General features: G+C 40.2%; 1 protein-coding gene across 9 annotated transcripts in view; it reads right to left on the minus strand.

Annotated features, from left to right (window-relative positions):
• The window catches only part of MAST4 (microtubule associated serine/threonine kinase family member 4), a 519,579-nt gene that overhangs the window by 241,792 nt on the left and 259,337 nt on the right, over positions 1-18,450 (minus strand). For all 9 annotated transcript variants that reach the window (XM_081825660.1, XM_081825659.1, XM_081825658.1 and 6 more), the window contains one exon: positions 13,569-13,600. In XM_081825660.1, coding sequence (XP_081681786.1) covers positions 13,569-13,600 — 32 coding nt within the window. The remainder of the gene's footprint in view (positions 1-13,568; positions 13,601-18,450) is intronic.

Raw genomic sequence — 18,450 nt, forward strand, 5'->3', positions numbered from 1 at the left:
TCCTCGGTGAAACAGTAGCAAATGAACAAATATTCCTTTCTTCACTTATGCCAGTCACCACAGTATTCATGTTTAATTGCTTGCCCAGTAACCATTCCACCTCTCTCCCGTATGGCTATTAGCCATGTGGTTTGGGTGGGTTGGACTCCCAGGGGGCCCTGAGTGGTCTAAGCCAATTCTGTAGACAAGAAACACAATTTGGAGCCACTTCTAGAATTTCCATTTTCTAGCAGTCACAATAAAAAAAAAAAAAGGTGGAAGTATTTCTAATCATGTACTTGCGTTCTAACTCAATAAATCCCAAAATACTACTGTTTCAACATATACTTAACATACAAATTATTAACTAGCTATTCCACATTCTTATTTCATATCTCAGTTCAGACAAGCTGTATTTCAAGAGCTCAATAGCCACATGTGGCTAGTGGCTACCGGACTGGATGGCATGAGTCCGAGCTAATGAAAGAATTGTTACCATATTCAAGGGGGACACATAATTTAAGATGGCCCACTTAAAGAAAAACTCAATCACAGGAGAAATACCTTCTCATGAGGAGAATGAATAAGAAAAAAATAACCCTGAAAACTGCTGACAGCCATGTGTGGGCTACAAAAGAAAGCTCAAGTGGGATGAAGAAGAAACTGGGTCCTGTGCCAACACTGAACCTCAGGATCAATGGTGCCAGAAGCCTGGACCATTTAGTTACATGAGCTATTTTTTCAGCCACTTTGAGTGAGGTTTTCTATGACCTGCAATCTAAAGTATCCCAAATGACACTCATCTATGGCCAAGGCCATGTCTAAACAAATAATTTCTTCTTAAGCAAATTAACTCAGACGTTCAACACTTCTTCCATTTATTTGTAGTCAAGCCATGCTTTTGTTAAACTAGATTTGGTAACATTTTTAGACATCTTCTGGAAACATGCCTGAAGATTTCCACAGTCTAATTCCTGATCATCCACAGTAACTGTCTATGGTCACTACCCAAGAGAGTAGTTCTCCTCAAGACAATACAGACAGGAGGTGCCAGAGAAACCTATCAGTTTCACTCTCATTCTACCCTCTTTTCTAGTCCTTCCTCTCCAGATCAGGGTTCCCCAACTTGAGCACTACCGACATTTTGGTGAGGTAAGACTTTGTTGGGGGCGGGAGGGGGGCTTATTTCCCTGAACACTGTAGAATGTTTCACAGCATCCCGCTAGATGATAAGAGAAATCCCATTCTCCCAGTAGTTGTGACAGTCAAAAATGTCACGCCCAAATGTCCTCTTTATGGACAAAATCACCCCGGTTGAAAACCACTGTTCTAGACCAACCACCAGTTCAAGTGTACAAGTAACCTTCATTGTCCTGTTAGACTGAGTTATTGCAGAAAACATTAAAGTATGATGCTAGCCCTCTGTTCCCTGCATCACAAGCTTTCCACGAACACATGAGGTTCTAGAATCTCATATGTTCATGTCTTCCTCTTCCCTTCTTATGCTGACCCTGAGCTTTCTATTACACTCTTCTTTCCAGAAGATATGTGCCTACTTCCCTCTAACTTCAGCTTGAAATCATTACCTGAGCTGCTCCCAGAATGAACCACCCAACCATTTCCCTTGGGCTTCTCTGAGGGGATTTTTCTGACAAAATATTTGCTCATTTATGGTCATTCATTCCTCAACTCGGGCTCCCCCCAGCTGCGCCACCCAGCTCCTCCATCAGTCCATCTTGGGGGACAACTCCCTGTCTCTCCACACTGTAACAACTCATACTTTATCCTCCCTAATCCATCTCTAAGACTAGAGTTTCATTGTAATAACCACTGGAAAACTTCACAGGCTCTCAAACTATAAAGTTAATTCAATTCCAGTAAAAATCTCAACATGTTTTTGTTTTTGTAGAAATTTACCAACTGATTCCAAAATTAAAGAACCTAGAATAGCCAAGACAATTTTGGGAAAAAAAAAAAATCAAGATGGAGAACCAACACTACCTAATATCTAAACTTACTATAAAGCCACAATAATCAAAACAATGTGGTATTGCTATAAAGACAAAGAGGTCAAGGAGAAAGAATGTAGTCTGTAAATAGACAAACACAAATAAAGACAACTGATTTCCAAAAAGGTAAAACAGAATTCAGTGGAGAAAGGATGGTTTGTTCAACAATTGGTGCTACAACAATTAGATACCTACATGCAAGAACATGAAGGTCAATCCATACTTCACCCATACACAAAATGAACACAAAATGGATCATAAACTTAGAATTCAGAACTGTAAAATTCAGAACTATAAACATTCTGGAAAAACAACAGGAGAAAAGCTTTGTGATCTGGATTAGGCAAAGACGGCTAAGCATGTTCACTTAGAGGACAAACTGATAACACAGACCTCATCAAAGTTAAAGACATTTGCTCTTCCACCGATGCTGTAAAGAGACTGAAAACACAAGCCACAAGCTGGGAGAAAATGTACCAATCATATATTGCAGTGTTATCTATAATGGCCAAAAACTATAAGCAACCCTAATGTCCATCAACGAATGGATGGATAATCAAACTATGGATAATCAAACTGTACCCATTCAATAGAATGTTAATTAGCAATAAAAAGTAGTGAACTATTAACATATGCTACAACATAGATGAATCCCCTAATAATTAAGCTGAGTGAAAGAAATCAAACCAAAAAATTAAAAAAGTACAAACAGTATTGTTCCACTCATTTAAAATTTTAGAAAATGCAAACTAATCTTTAGGGATGGAAAATACTAGGAATTGCCTGATTTGGCATGGGGTGGGGGGAATGGAGGGAGTCCTAACAGATCAGTAAGGGGAAACTTCTGGGCAAGACTGCTGTTTCATTCCCTTGATGTGGTGGTGGTTTCACAGGTACATATATATGACAAAGTTTATGAAATTGTGGGCTTTAAATTAAGTGCAGTTTATTATATGCCGACTGTTTTCCATAAAGCTGTTTGTTTCTTTTTCCTTTTTAAAGGTGTTGGGGCGGGGGTGCACCTGGGTGGCTCAGTGGTTAAGCGTCTGCCTTCGGCTCAGGTCATGATCCTAGGGTCCTGGGATCGAGTCCCACATCGGGCTCCCTGCTCCGCGGGGAAGCCTGCTTCTCCCTCTCCCACTCCCCCTGCTTGTGTTCCCTCTCTGTCAAATAAATAAATAAAATCTTTAAAAAAGAAAAATAAAGGTGTTGTGGGGGGCACTGTTAGCTGTTGGGGGAAAACAAACTGCTAGACCATGTAGGGCTAAACTGCTCTCAGCACAGCTGAAACTGGTTCATGCCACATGGAATTTCATGAGAAGGAGCTCTTTTGGAGTGTGTTGCGTGCTTGTTTCATACTGTTTTAAATTCTGTGGAGTAATACAAATGAAATTCAAAATTCCTGGGTACTTAACATAATACAGCCCAGGTGATGTTAAATAGGAGCCTAAACATGTGTGCTGGACAGGGAGAGATTTGACAGAGCCTCAAGAAGTACCGATTTCCACTACCTTTACTGTAATTTCCCTTTTAAGTATCTCCCCCCAGACCACCACCACTATGACCGTTCCTCCTGTGGTTCTCAAGATAAGTCTGACCAACATTTCTCAGAAAAATGAGAATAAAGCCAAGTGGCCTGAATTCTCAAAGATAATAATTAAGTAACATGCTTTAACCAGATGTTTGATGACAGTATTTTCCCATGCTTTAACCAGATGTTTGATGACAGTATTTTCCCCTGCAACTCTATCAGAATCAACTGCATTTATATACAAATTGATAATACCTTGGAATCCCACCTAAAAAAAAAAAAAAAAAAAAGCCAACACTGTTCCCCTAAGACATGAAACCCGTGTACTGATCTATTAATTTCATTTCGGTATATGATGTCAAGTGCATTTTTAAAATATACACCATTGCCTCCAAGTGCTTCTTTAATCCACAAGGACTGGGTTTAGCATTTAAACTAATTTATCCTAGACATAAAAAACCTTCTGCTTATTCTCCCAGATAATTGATTCTTGATTTGTTAAGATACTAAACACTATGCTTTATACCCTGAAATGCTAAACCCCTGGTGAACTCACTCATGTGCCCCATGCAGAGCAAATACCATTGAGTGCCTCAGCAGAGAGGCCAAGGGGAGCTAAGAAAAGGAGAACACACCCTCGCTTTGTCTGCTGCCAGCTCAAAGGGACGTCCCCACTGTCCCTGCATTAAACATTATCCTTTGCCCCACAGCAGCTACAGGAGGATGTCGTATGATGCCAACTTCTCAAAGCAAATACCGTCTTCAGTTCTTGGAACACGAAAATAAACCCCAAAGATAAGCTCTGCCTCAAAGCTAGCCTAAGGAAAAGCACAGACCACCTCCAACAGTAACATGAAAAGGCAGCACTGGAAAATCAGGGTTTAATAAGAGATCGGCACCCAGTGCTAATGCCATTCCCGTGTTAATCCCATTGATCTGGATGACACAACCCAAGTTACAAATCACTTTTCCTATACAATAAAGAGCACAAAGCATATGCCAAACTAGTATTTTCTAAAAGAACAAGAACACTTTCCACATAAACTTCTACAAAATATGCAAATATTTCTTGAAAGATCTTATACTTCTAGAATAAAGGCATTTCAAAATCTTTCCCTCAATATCGTATGCATATTTGAATTTATTATGATTACAAATAAAAATTTATCTTTTTTTTTTTTTTTGCTAGGTCAAATGGATGTCACCTATTTCCACATGCAAATAAAATTCACAGGATGTACTTAATGAAACTCTCCCCCCTCATTAGAGAACTCTGCATAGAGTTTCCTTATGGTACTACTCACAAGTTACTTGGGTGGCGTATGAGGTGAAGCAGAGCCCAGAAGGCCATGGCAAGAGACATGTACAGTTGCTAGCACGTTCTACGGGCTCATCTTATGTTCCACACCCTGAGTATGCAGAAGCCCTCCAACTCCTCTAAGGAGAGGGGACTTTACAGAACAACATGTGAGAAGTCCATGCACGTGTATTCAGAGGAAAGAAACGGCCCACCAGGATTGTCAGAGGGTGAGACCCCTATTGCAGAAAAACAAAGAGGGGACCCTCAAATAACCTCTCCCCAGCTGTTGAGGTTGGACAGTCAGATGCCACGAAGAGTAAAAGGGCAGGGAGCTGAATTCTCGGGAGTCAGAACAGCTGAGGAAACAGGAGAGATTGTAAGGAGAAACACCAAGACACACGTGCGATCTTGCAGCTGCCACCCACCTCTCCAAGGTCCGCCTCAGAGGGCCTGAATCATTACCACACCACAGGGTACCGAGGACAATGCAGAACTCGGCCACTTCGCTGTCACACTGGATGATGGACAGCACTTACTGCAGCTGGGACTGCCACACCACACCAGCCTGGCTCTCCCTAGTCTCCTGATCAGTCTGAGTAAATTGCGGTCCCTGGCAGTCCTGGGGTGTACCTCGAGGTTTTCCCTTTGGTTGCAGTTCCAAGTGCAAACACTCAAGAAGAGTTGGGGCTGAGCTTTCCAAAATGTTCCAAGAAACCAGGACAAGCAAGATCAAGTCAAGCATACGCTGTGGTGTCTACTGTCCACACCATGGACGTTGATGCTGAAACTCCTGTCTTTCAGAGCGAAGCACACCCACATCCTTGCTGATTATGTCTTTCCAACTCAAGTACACACTTGAAAAGGAAAGGGTGCTTTCCAATCCCTGGAGGGTAGGAACCCTAAATTCTTGTCAGAGTTCACAGTCAAGGAACTAGCCTAAGCACAAGCAAATCTCAAATCCTTTGTGTTACTAGTTCCACACTTCTCAAATAAAGGTATGTGCAGTCAGATTTCCGTTCCGGTTTCTTCCAGCTATGAAATTCTGACTAAAATTTTCTGTATGGACACAAATAATAGCCCACTTCATTTTCCTCAACACCTTTCTATCCCAAAACACAATTTCAAGAAGTTATCTGTATACTATGCTGAGAAAAAGGACGGGCAGGTCGAAAGTGGGAGCTTATTCTGGAAGAGGGGCTGCTGACCACACAGAGTTCCCTCACAGCCTGATAACAAAGAGCCAGAACATGTGTGGGGTCCGTCCCCACAGCACACCTAGAAACCTCCTGTTACCAGGCTTGACCATCATGGGACGCAAGGGAAAGATCTACCCAAGGTTATGGGGCCAAATGCCCTCTTTAAATCCATTGAAAAAGCTGGGAAAAACCCCAGCTCCTCAGAAAATGCTCTGCAAATGATCTGGCTTTACAGGAATTTTCCCAGCCTACTTTGCAGTCTTTGGTCTAACCCTAGAGAACAAAAATAAGAGATGGGGGAGGGGATGGCACAGGGAGGGCTTAACTCCTGGTACTTTTTATTTCACAGAACACGTACATAGTACTTAGAGTAGGCCACACACTGTTATAAACACTTTACAAATATTAGCTGATCTAATTCTCAAGACATTCCCCATTTTACAAATGAGGAAACGAAGACACCTAGAGGTTCAGTGACTTTCTGAAGGCTGCAGCACTGGTTAAATGGCAGAGATAGGATTGAAACCCAGGCACTGTGGCTCCTCAGTCCATGCTCTGAAATGCCTATTGAGTGACAGACCCGAAAAGGTGGCTTTTAGTGAGAAAGCAGCAGCAACCATGCGCGGGCCTCAGGGGGTCGCTGTACAAGCCTGTATAAGCCTCGCTGAAAAGGAGTGCTCACCCAGAGACTCCCCAAATTCCTGTTTGATTCAGTTTTGTTAAAAAGTTATTCTAGTAAATGTGAAGTGGAGAACTTCCCCTCGGGCCTTGGGGGAATCCAGAAACCCACTCTGCCACCATACACAGCCTGAAGCTCTAACAACACTTCTTCTCAACTGTGGGTGGCATTTTAGGCTCACCTTGAGAACTGGTGGAAGGTCCACCAGCCTCCACCCCCCCTCCACCAACATACCCCCTACCTCCCAATACACCCAGGCTCTAACCTGCACTCCCGAGTGTGTTTGGAAATGCGCATGCATTTTGATAAACCTCCCTAGGGGACCTAACCCTTCTTGCCTTGGAGCAAAATTAAGGTCTTCCTACAATTTTCAAAGGTAAGAAGATCAATCCTACTTTGCTTCTCTCTGGCAGGTCCCCTCCCTACCCACTTCACAGAAGATGAGAGTAGGCATGATAAGGGACGCTGCAAATACATGCCAAATACCAAACTAGCTCTTCGATGAATATATAAATGCAATTGACATTCTTTCACAGGCTGCAATCCTCTCTTTACTCTCAGGATATATTACACCATTCTCTTTTGATATAAACATGCCACTTTAAATGCTAATTCAGATGCAACACTCAATTTTTTCTTCGTTTTGTTTCTGGGTTTCTAACATTCAAAATGACACTGGACTTGCATTCGGTTTTGACAAGAGATATTTTGAATTCTTGTTTCAATATTTATGGGTGTGGGAGGGAAGAAAGTACTAAAAAGGAAGCTAAATTTATTTTAAAACTCACCCAACTAACAAGTATGGTCTACATGGCCTTTGTTTGGCTTGAATTAAGCCCTTTCCCTCCATCTCAGGAAATGTTGCCTTCACCTTGCTGAAAAACTCACAAAATCTAATTCAACTCGGTTGTAAAATGAAGGCGATTCCCTCTTTTCGTTCTAGACTGAAACTACTCACTTTACTCAAACTACTTTTCTAAACAGTTCATCAAGGCAGTATGCTCTAGGCTGAAATACAACCAGCGGGAATAGGTCTTCTTTAAAAAAAAAAAAAAAAAAAAAATTCTATACATGCCAAGTACGTCAGCCCAAGCCTATTCAATTACACAAAAGGTCGCTTCCTAGCTGGTCTCAAAACGAGAAATTCCAACCTAACCCAGGACCTTCAGTTCAGTATATCTACAGCGAGACAAGCCACCTTCTATGTCCAGCAGGCCTAGAAGCTTCCAACAACATCAGGGGCCTCTGCCTCCGTAGTCCTGACCACCCTCTGACAACACTCTCCCCCTACTGCTTACTCCTCTTCCATCCGTTTCCTGCCCCTGCCCCCAAGGGACAAACTTAGACACGCTGCCCGGTGCTATGCACAAGTCAATGGGACACCGAAGAGGAAACATCTCTGAGACCCAGCTGAATGGATTTCTAGTATGAGGCTGTCTGGCACTGTGGCAGATAGAGTTAAGATGCCTGTCTTCTTTGTAGATAGGGAGGCGGGCTTCCTAGCAGATCTGAAATGGCTGGACGCCAACAGACAGCTAGCTGCGTATGCCGCGTCCAGTCCTGCTAGCCCCCAGCCACCTCCAGAACACGGAGAAAACAAAGGAAAGCGTGAATGGAGAGGGGACGAAACTCTAGAGAGAGGAACAATTACTGGATACCAGTACTGTTGCTAGATCAAGAAATTAAAATGAGCCAAGACTCCTAAGGTGTCTTTTAGGCATTTCAATACTCCCAGCGATTGCTGGGCATGCAGAAACACACTTTTTCAGGACCTCTGTGCACACCAGGAGCTGCTCCTGCTTGGGTTTCAGCTGCTGGGTGCCACTCTAAAATGTGGGTAGCCAAAGAATTGGCCAAGTGTCAAGTCACTGTTTCTACTATAACAAAGCGACAACTGTATATCGTTTTATGAATTCTACACCAACCCGGCTCCATAAAACAGCACACTCTATGCTCGTGATTAAAAGACACAGAAGAAACGCTATTTAAGTAGCAAGGAGAATTTCCTTGCTAAGAATAGATAGTGCAGTTTCCTTCTCTGTGTAAAGAAATCTGAAAGATAACTAAAAAACAACACTGGAGGAGGAGAGGGAAAGGCCTCCAGCCCATTTCTGGCACCTCTCCCCAGGGAGTCCTATGAAAAAAGAGGCTCTCTCTCTGTCCTGGAGAAATGTTTATTTGGACAATTAACGAAACACAAAGGGGTCTTTTAAAAATAAAGTGTAGCTGCCAGGGCTACCCTGGTCTTGCTCCTCACCATCTATCAGCTCACATCTTGGGTTTTTACCCTTTTACCACTTTCACTGTCTGAAAACAAACACCTCCCAGAAAGTTTTTCCACTTGGAAATGTCATTTCAGAACCCAAGATCTAACGATGGGTAAAGACTAGATAAGGGACCAACAACACTATGAGCACTTATATAAACTCGTTGTTATTAGGAAAATAAAAATAATGTCAAGGGAGCCCACGTATTCCAAACCGAATTTAAACCAAGAAAGATCTGGCATGAGCCGACCAGCCACAGAATCAGTTAGTCCTCAACACACTGTGATAGGAACTCAGAGCAAAAGCAGGATGGTTCACTCTGCTGGGAGGCTCACAGTCTGGCTGGGGAGATGGACGTGTGGGTCAGCTCCCAACGCCCACACTCTACGTGACTGTGCTGAGCACCTTGTAGTAGATAAAGAATAGTCACTTTTCTTAAAAGGCTGAAAATTCAAGACAACAAATCTAGTTCTGCAGCTAAATGTCATAATGTCCCATTTTAGATGTCCTCTCATGTGCCTCCTTTCCTCCACGAGTATCAGAATGTATTATGATGTTTTGGCATTAACTAGTAAGGTACCTACCACAGCAGATATTCCAACGACTATAAAACTGTACTCATTTAAGCCAATCTTCAAGTCACAAAAACAACAAAAGAGTAAAACAAAAATAAATATGGGTTTGGTATATTCTTTCATTCGAAACAGATAATATAATTTTTTCCTTCAAATTATTGTTAAATCTCCATACATATCTGGATAAAACAGTCTGGAATCTTACCTTCGTGTAATTACTGAGTATTTTAAATAAAATAGCTCAAGAATATCAAAATGTAGAGGGTATACTGTAAACATCCATGTACCTACCACATTAATCATATACATGGAGCCCCCTGTAGAGTCCTCTCAAATCCCATTTCTTTCATTCCCTCCACTAATAAGCTTTACTGTAAATGTGTTGCCCATGCATGTTTTTATATTTTTACTGCACATGTTTGTATTCACCAACAATAAAATGTCTTGTTTTGCATATTTAGATTTTATCATGTAAATGCTTTCTTGTATACGCAATTTGCTTTTAGCTTTTGTTCTGCGTATTTCTGTAATTTTACGTGTTGCTACGTATGCTCCAGTTCATTCATTCTACCTATGTAGTATTTCACTGTATGATTATATCATGATTTATTCAAAGGCTCTATAGTTTTTGACAGGTAGCAGAGAAGAGAAAGAGCAGAGAGTATCACAACTTTAGTTCCAAAGAGAAAGAGACGGAAGGTGCTGGCAAAATCTAGGATCAAATCTCGGCATGTGGCTACTCTTGAGAGGAGGAAGACAACTAAGCTGAAGTCCAGCTATCCAAGGAGTTAGAATGGAGATGACATCTGGGGCTCTTGAGTTGATAAAGGACTAGAAAAGCTTCTGGAAAACTGATCTGGAGTCACTTGGTTATTTAGTAACATCTTGCCTGGAAAGCACTTCCCTTGACTTCTCTGTTGCCCTTTGCACCACAGAAAAAAAGGTCACAATCACTGCCTTTGCAACCTTTTAAAACATATATGAAACAACACACATTTTAAGTGCTTTCTTGAGAAAACGATCATATTCTACAAATTACTGAAGAACTGAATTATTTTCTGGACAGAAGACAGTCTGTTTTTTTAATACTTTAAGATAGTAATAAAAAGAAAAACCTGTTTTCTGCAATCTTTTGTGAGAGCTTTAACTTTTACATATATAAAACATGTTATCGTGATTCCAGACATAAAAATTATCTGTTAAGACAATACTGAATTTTTTGGGACGCCTGGGTGGCTCAGTCGGTTAAGCGTCTGCCTTCAGCTCAGGTCATGATCCCAGGGTCCTGGGATCGAGTCCCGCATCGGGCTCCCTGCTCCGCGGGGAGCCTGCTTCTCCCTCTGCCTCTCTCTCTCTATCTCTCATGAATAAATAAATAAAATCTTTAAAAAAAAAAAAAAGACAATACTGAATTTTTAAAAAAATCTCACGTACTGCATGGAGCACTGGGCGCTATACGAAAACAATGAATCGTGGATCACTACATCAAAAACTAATGATGTATGGTGACTAACATAATAAAGTAAAATTTAAAAAATAATAAAAATCTGATAAATCCCTAAGTGCTTGAATGATGACAATGCATCTTAAAAGTATCATCCTTCAAGACATACAAAGTAGAAGCAGCAGATGCAACAAAATCAGGCACCTTCTTCTAAGAGCACAGCCTTTCTGAAGGCACACCCACCCCCCGCCCCGACACATTCAATCACATCACTTTATAACTACACGCAACGAGGAATCCATCACCGTGTATAGCTGCTCACTGTTAACATGGAAAGAAGATTCAACAGAACAGCGGGATCAAATCCTCAATCTTTCTGGGAAAAGATACGAAAAGATCTGAAAACACTTATGCCGGAGGCATTTCACCAGTAAAATATAAGGACGAAGTGTTAACAGGTTTTAATAATCAGGTACAGTTATGTTGGCTAGCACGACTTGTGCCCTCTACATTAGATTTGTATTAAAATCACTCTAGCAATTATTTTTTCAAGTATTTTCTTTTTCTCCAAGTCATGAAACAACCCTGCATGAGGAAAGTAATTACCAACATTCTGTATGGGGGTCACTGAAAATGCTGAGTGGTGTTAAGTCCCAGAACATTTCTATCATACACCATTAATTTTTTTGAGAATATTTGTGTTTAATAAAAAATACAAATATATATATAATATAAATATAAAAAATACATCTTTATTTTTTGTTTTTACTTGAAATATTAATTTCCACAGAATTCACTAAAAAAGGAAAAGGTAGATTTATGTTGACATACATGCTATGTTTTACTTCCATCATCTGGTTGATAGATCAATTGACTTTTATTAGGGACGAGATTTTAAAGGGCTTGTATGTAATTCTATGTTTCCCTTAGCAAGTTTTCAAAGCATGGGTGCCAAAGAAACTTATGCCATCATCCTTTTTATTCATGAAAGATTCTAAACTCCCAAGTCAAGAAATTTAAATATATTGTCTATTTCTCCCACCAGCCCACAGCTATCAGCTAACATTAACAGACTTATACAAGGAGATATGAGATAAGGAGATACTACAAAAGGAGATGTGGCCCTTAAATAGACATGGGGACTCTAATCGATAATTAACATTATCTTAATAAAAATTTACAGGAAATATACTAACTCAAAAACTGAAGGAAATGCAATCTATTATAAAGGCCAGAAGGAAGATTTGACTGAAATTCTGAAGTTTTCAAATAAAATACTGAAGACAAACCTAGGATACTTTAAGCATTAAATAAAGGTACAATACAAGGGAAAAGAGATTTTTTTCTATTATGATATTTCATGTAGTTTTACTTCGGGTTTTCTTATTTCTTATTTTTCATCATGATTAGAAACACCCAAACATTTGGACTTTTCCAAGTCTAGGTGAGAGTCCTAATCATGATTCAGAAGGCGGCAAGTTTTTAATTCTAAAGGCATTTCCTATGGCCAACTTTTAGGCCATTAACCTCTAGCACATAGAGATGTAAGCTGGAAGCCAGTGAAAATTTATCCAGACACCTTCTTCAAGAACAATGATCCCATATCCTCCAGGCAGCCTAAAGCTATAAAACGTTAAGAACCAAAATAGATAGTTTTGAAATGTTCAGAGCAGATGAAGTTTTGGTTCTCAGATGCAAAGGCTGACATCATCCAAAAATTGGTCAACAAAATGAATACTATCTTCCAACAGTTACCATATACATTTCTAATACTCCAAGTTGAGATCCGCATCAACCTACCTTAAATATTATACTTATTCTTTAAAAAGGACATTGCCCCATCCACTCAATTATTCGACGTAGATACCAAATCCCAGTATTTCTAAACAAGCCCTTACATAGTACTAGTTGGTAACAAATCAACCCTAAATTTAGTGGAATGTTAAAGGCAATTAATTTCCTTCTGCAACTTGCTAATGTTAAAAAAAAAAAAAGCTATAATTTATGCAAATATATTATTAGCCTTCAAGACAAAAGGTTGGAACAAACTATAAAGAAATCAGTTAAGGTTCATAAATCAGCTATTTTAAAACAAGACCATGACCTGAGTCAATGCAATAAGATCTAGATCTAACAGAAAGTTTAGCTGATTTAAACTCTTCATCATCACGGCAAAAGTTTATCATTTACTTTGCATAAAATCCATAGCATAAAAACAATCACAGATTTCCTGAACATATAGAACACTAATTCTTGACTCAGATCCACTTATACTATCTGCAGACCAAATAATGTTTTTGCTTGATTACCTAAGAGAATTTTTTTTTTTAAATTAATGTTGTCCCAGGAATAAGTAAGCATTTTGGCTTATAATGCCCATAAGGACAAAATCTGGTTATCCTGTTATCAAGTTATCCTGAAATCATGAATATGTAACATTTATAAATAAATGCAAAGTGTCTGTTTTCTCATTACAGTTGATTATCATTAGCCCTCCATTTGCCTGAAAATTCTAACAAGTCAGAGAATAATCACATTACAAACTGTACAATATAGTAATAATAAGGAAACAAAATTAGGCTACTTACAAACTTCCTCTTCTGGGGAGACTCAGCTCCTTCTGCAAAAGAAAAACAAAACATATATATGAGAGGCCACATTAACCTTAGACTAGTAAGGCACTGAACGAGCAGATAGCCTATAATGTACCATTCTTCATTATGCTTGATTTAGCATTTCCCACAATGAAAAGATTTTAATGTCATGATTTTATGCTGGATCCTTTCTTACATTGTTCTCTTTCCACGCTGTGTTCGCTGTGTTCAAAGTAAAAACATAGTTCATCTAAATTCCAAAACAGAAAAGACATTAATCCTCTCACAGCAAGGACAATACAATACAAAGTTGAGCTACATGGCCTTAAAATTGAGCATTGGGAAAACTGGAAAAACCAAAGGACTTATCCAAAAAGGAAAGAGATAGAAGGAGGAGCAGAAATTTTATAGGATTATAATTAAATGAAAGGTGAAATGAAAAAAAGCTGTTAAATCAGACTATTTACCCCCAACAGAAATAAACTCATGCAAGACACTGTGCATACCGAAGATTACACTTTATTATGATTTTCTTCAATAAAGCAAAAGGTTTCCTTCTGGTTTTATTTCTTAACATAAATGCGATTTATGACTTTGATGGCTTAAAAGTAGGTTAATGAATCTCTCAAAAGGTAACCAGACAGCAACAATTAATAGAGTGCTTTAAAGTCTTCAAAAGGGCGCTCTCACACTTACCACAAATTAAGATCACTATCCACCTAACTATAGGGGAGACTGTGAAAACAAACAAACAAAAAGCCAACCAAACAAATAAACAAAAAGAAATACAGAAATATCTCCACCCACGAATGAAGATTTCAGAAGCCTGGGTACTCAGGAATGATTACTTGATAACAATAATTAAAGAATAGGAAGCTATGAGTCATCAGGCTATTCAAACTCAAAAAGAACACAGTATAAATTTGAAAGACTTGACTAAATTTAGTTTTTCATTCCCATAATTACCTTTTTTTTCTTTTTTCTTTTTTTGCCTTCCAGGAGGTTGAGCATTATTTTTTGAAAGGTGTTTCCCCCCCAACTTCAAATTCACCTTTCCTGTCCCCTATTTTTATTGGATCCTTAAATGTGTGTCACAGATAGTGGCCGCAGATCTTACTTCTAAACAGCACAATTAATTCCAGCACAGCTTGCAGAACATGGCCTTGAAATGAGCAGACCAAGGGGAGGATGCTGCTTTAAATATAACACGCCTTACTTATTAACCGGCAAATATATTCTGATACAGTTATAATAATCATATCATTGTTTAATTACAAGAAGAAACAATGAACCATTTTAGAAGCAGGAGATCTTCCTTCTCTCTAGGGCCTCAGGGTTCAGGGATGAAATGCTGTATTTTTGTTTTGTTTCGCTTTTTTCTCTAATCCTTGATTATCTCCAAGAAATTACAGTGCTTGCTCAACATGGATGCCTGATTGTGAAACATAAGTACACCTTCATTTACTAAAACCCCTAAGGACAAGAGAAAAGTCTCTGACCAAGACTGTTTTCCTTGGGAACTGAAATGTAAATAGAAAACCAATGAGCAATTCTCTGTATGTCTATCTTTGGTAATGACAAGCACTGAGACATGTGTTTTTGGATTCAGGTTAAAAAGAGAAAAGAAAGAGAAAAACTCCCTGGAAGTAATCGTTCACCAGACTGTGTCTATTAGAAAGGAATTACGGAAGCCTGCTGCCCAGCAAAGGCCTAGAGCTCGAGTAAGGAAACACTGTGGTCCCATGAGTTGATCTGACAGCAGTGTAGCAAGAAAAGGAGGCAGGGCTGACGGGTTATCATTAATAACAGAGTAAATCAGATGCTGTTTCAACTCCATATGCAAACAGATCACTCAGATGATATGAGAGGCAAAGGGCCAAATGAGTGATCCCCAAATAGTTCAATCAATCATATTCCACAAAATGACCCAACCATAAGCTGGCGGCTCTGCTCCGAGAAAAAAACTGCTGAAACAGCAAGATAAGGGAGAAAAACCAACTCTGTTTTTAATCAGAAGTCTTTGCGATCGGTCTAGCATGATGAGTTCTAAACAAGAAGAAAGGTTACGGTGGGTGACCCGGCGCTGCTTGCTCCACGGGATGGCAGCCGAGGCTCCAGGATGAGGAGCAGAGGACATTTAATCGGCCACTGTCAACTGACCTGATGCTTCCACACTAACCAAGCTGCAGGAGCTAATCCATCTGACGGTTTGAATGTCAGACTCGGGACTGGAAACTCAATTTGGTAGCAAATTGGAATCAGATGTGATGGTAATAAAGTGAGAGGAATGAATGTGCTGTGGCCAAGACCTTGTGAACAGTGGCTGCAAAAGGCGGCAGATACCAGAAGGACTAAGCAATTGCAGACCGAGCAAGGGCTGGCTCAAGTGTGGGGACCACACGCTGATCAATGTGCACCCCTCAGAAGTCAATGAGCAGCATCAAGGCATTTACTGCCGAAGCCCCTGTGGTACATTGTGTATGTGTCTTCTTTTTATTTTCTTAATGTCAGGTGAAGGTCACTAACACATACTTAGATAATTAGATAAGACATATGGTATTGGTCCGAGGCATAAACCAAAGCTTCTGCTTAGTATATCTGGAACATGCATTAATAATTTAGCATCAGGTAAGAACTAGGGGAGGGAAGAAGTGTGGGGCAAAGAGAATAAAGGTCAGGAAGTATCAACCTGAACTAAACAATATGGAATTATTAATCATCACAGGGTTAAAGACACTCTAAGAATACATTTAACAGCATTAAAATTTTTTTTAAAAATTTTATTTATTTATTTATTAGAGAGAGAAAGCACAAGTAGGCAGAGCGGCAGGCAGAGGGAGAGGGAGAAGCAGACTCCTCACTGAGCAGGGAGCCCGATGTGGGGCTCCATCCCAGGACCCTGGGATCATGACCTGAGCCGAAGGCAGATGCTTAACCAACTAAGCCACCCAGGTGCCCCAAGAACATTAAAATTTTTTAAATGGTTTTCATTGATACTGATTTCTCAGGGACTTCTAACATTTTTTAGAATTGCTGTTTTTCATTACTTGCTCAACAGTACAATTTCCTTTGCCCCCCTTTCTAAAAGTGCTAACTAGCTTCTATGTATATTGAAAATAAGGGTGAAGAAAAGTTAATCTTGTTTGAGAATACTGGTACCTTCTTGTGATTCCTGGATAAGAGTGAAGACAAACAAGGGTCCCTCAAATCCAGTAGGGAATTCCTGGAGAATCCAGGAACAAAACAGCCCTAAGAAATGATTCTGCTTCTCCCCCCACGCCGCCAACCTTGGCCTCAAAAGGAGAAAATAACTTGTTTTATTCATGAACCCAAGAGAGAAAACTGCAATGTTTCATATGTACAAGCAATTTCCACAATGGTAATTTTAAAAGAATATACTATTTAATAAGTTTTTAAGAGTTATAGATACACAAATAGAACAATATGGCCACATATGTTTAGGGAACCTTTGAGCTATTCTTTTTAACTGATGGGTCATTCTGTGATTTAAAAGAGAAAGGAGATTTGATTACAAATAATATACATTGGTATTTTTAAAAGCTCCCTGGGTGATATTAATGTGTCACCCGGCTGTGTTCAGACCCACTGCATGAGCTGAGTTATCTCATCCCCTTTTATTTTCTGTCCGCTGTTAGCATTTACATGTTCAGGTAAAACTGCATAGTCTCATACCTAGCGGTATCTCTTTTCTTGTGTGTGTATGCATTTCCCCAGCTAGCTTTTAAATCTGTCATATTTTGTTTCCTCCTTAGGTGCCCCTAATAGTGCCTGATACATTGCCCTGCACATCTTGGCTCTTGGGACTCTTTCCCTAAATCAGTGGTTTGTCCGTGCAGAGTAGTTGTAACTCTCAATGATATGGTGAGCTTACCAATGACTAATTCTCCCACTATGCTGGTGAAGGGATCTAGCATTCTTCTCTGTCCCATGACAGCTGAGGCAGAGAACCAGGTGTGATCATCCTAACACTCACGGAGGGGGGTGGGGGGACCCACTAGGAGTGATGAGGGAAAGGTGCACAGACAGTTAAGTTACATTCTCTGGAGGCTGGGCTGGAGTTGAGTATTCAGTTGTGGGCATGTCCTGAGTGTGGCCGTGTTCGCCGGGGTTTAATTTCCTGGTTCCTGTCCATTTTCTGATCTTTTCTGTGCTACCATCCGGTCACCTGTGTGAGAGCTTGTATCTACCCAATAGATTTTTTTTATTTGTAGCCTTTCTCAATTTCTTTGTTATTAAGAACCCTAGTTGCCTCATTGTGCAATGCACCATTTAACAACATGTAGCAAGATTCTCCCCACTTGAAGATTTTAAATGTTGAGGTGCCCGTGACAGTGCCTAAAGGTGTGCCTCTTCCTGTTTTTTCCTGTCTCAGCCAGCCCATGGCTTTATATGCCAACTTATAGGGTAATAACTCCAAAGTCTATTTCCAGCCCCAACCTCTTTCCTGAATCCAGGTTCATAGAAGTCCAGCCACCTCTTTGGAAATTTCTCTTTGGAATTCTTAGAGTCATCTTGGATGAAACATGTCCGAGCTAAACTATTCTGTCCTCAAACTGGATTTGCTCAGGCAGGAAACTTTAGAGTCTTCCTTGATTCCTCTCTTACAGTTCTTTTGCACATTAATATCATCCAGGGAGCTTTTAAAAATACCAATGCTTGGGGCGCCTGGGTGGCTCAGTCGTTAAGCGTCTGCCTTCGGCTCAGGTCATGATCCCAGGGTCCTGGGATCGAGCCCCGCATCGGGCTCCCTGCTCGGCGGGAAGCCTGCTTCTCCCTCTCCCACTCCCCCTGCTTGTGTTCCCTCTCTCGCTGTGTCTCTCTCTGTCAAATAAATAAATAAAATCTTTAAAAAAAA

The sequence above is a fragment of the Leptonychotes weddellii genome, chromosome 7, assembly GCF_054177405.1.
Source record: "Leptonychotes weddellii isolate Sample4059 chromosome 7, ASM5417740v2, whole genome shotgun sequence".
NCBI lineage: Eukaryota > Metazoa > Chordata > Mammalia > Carnivora > Phocidae > Leptonychotes > Leptonychotes weddellii.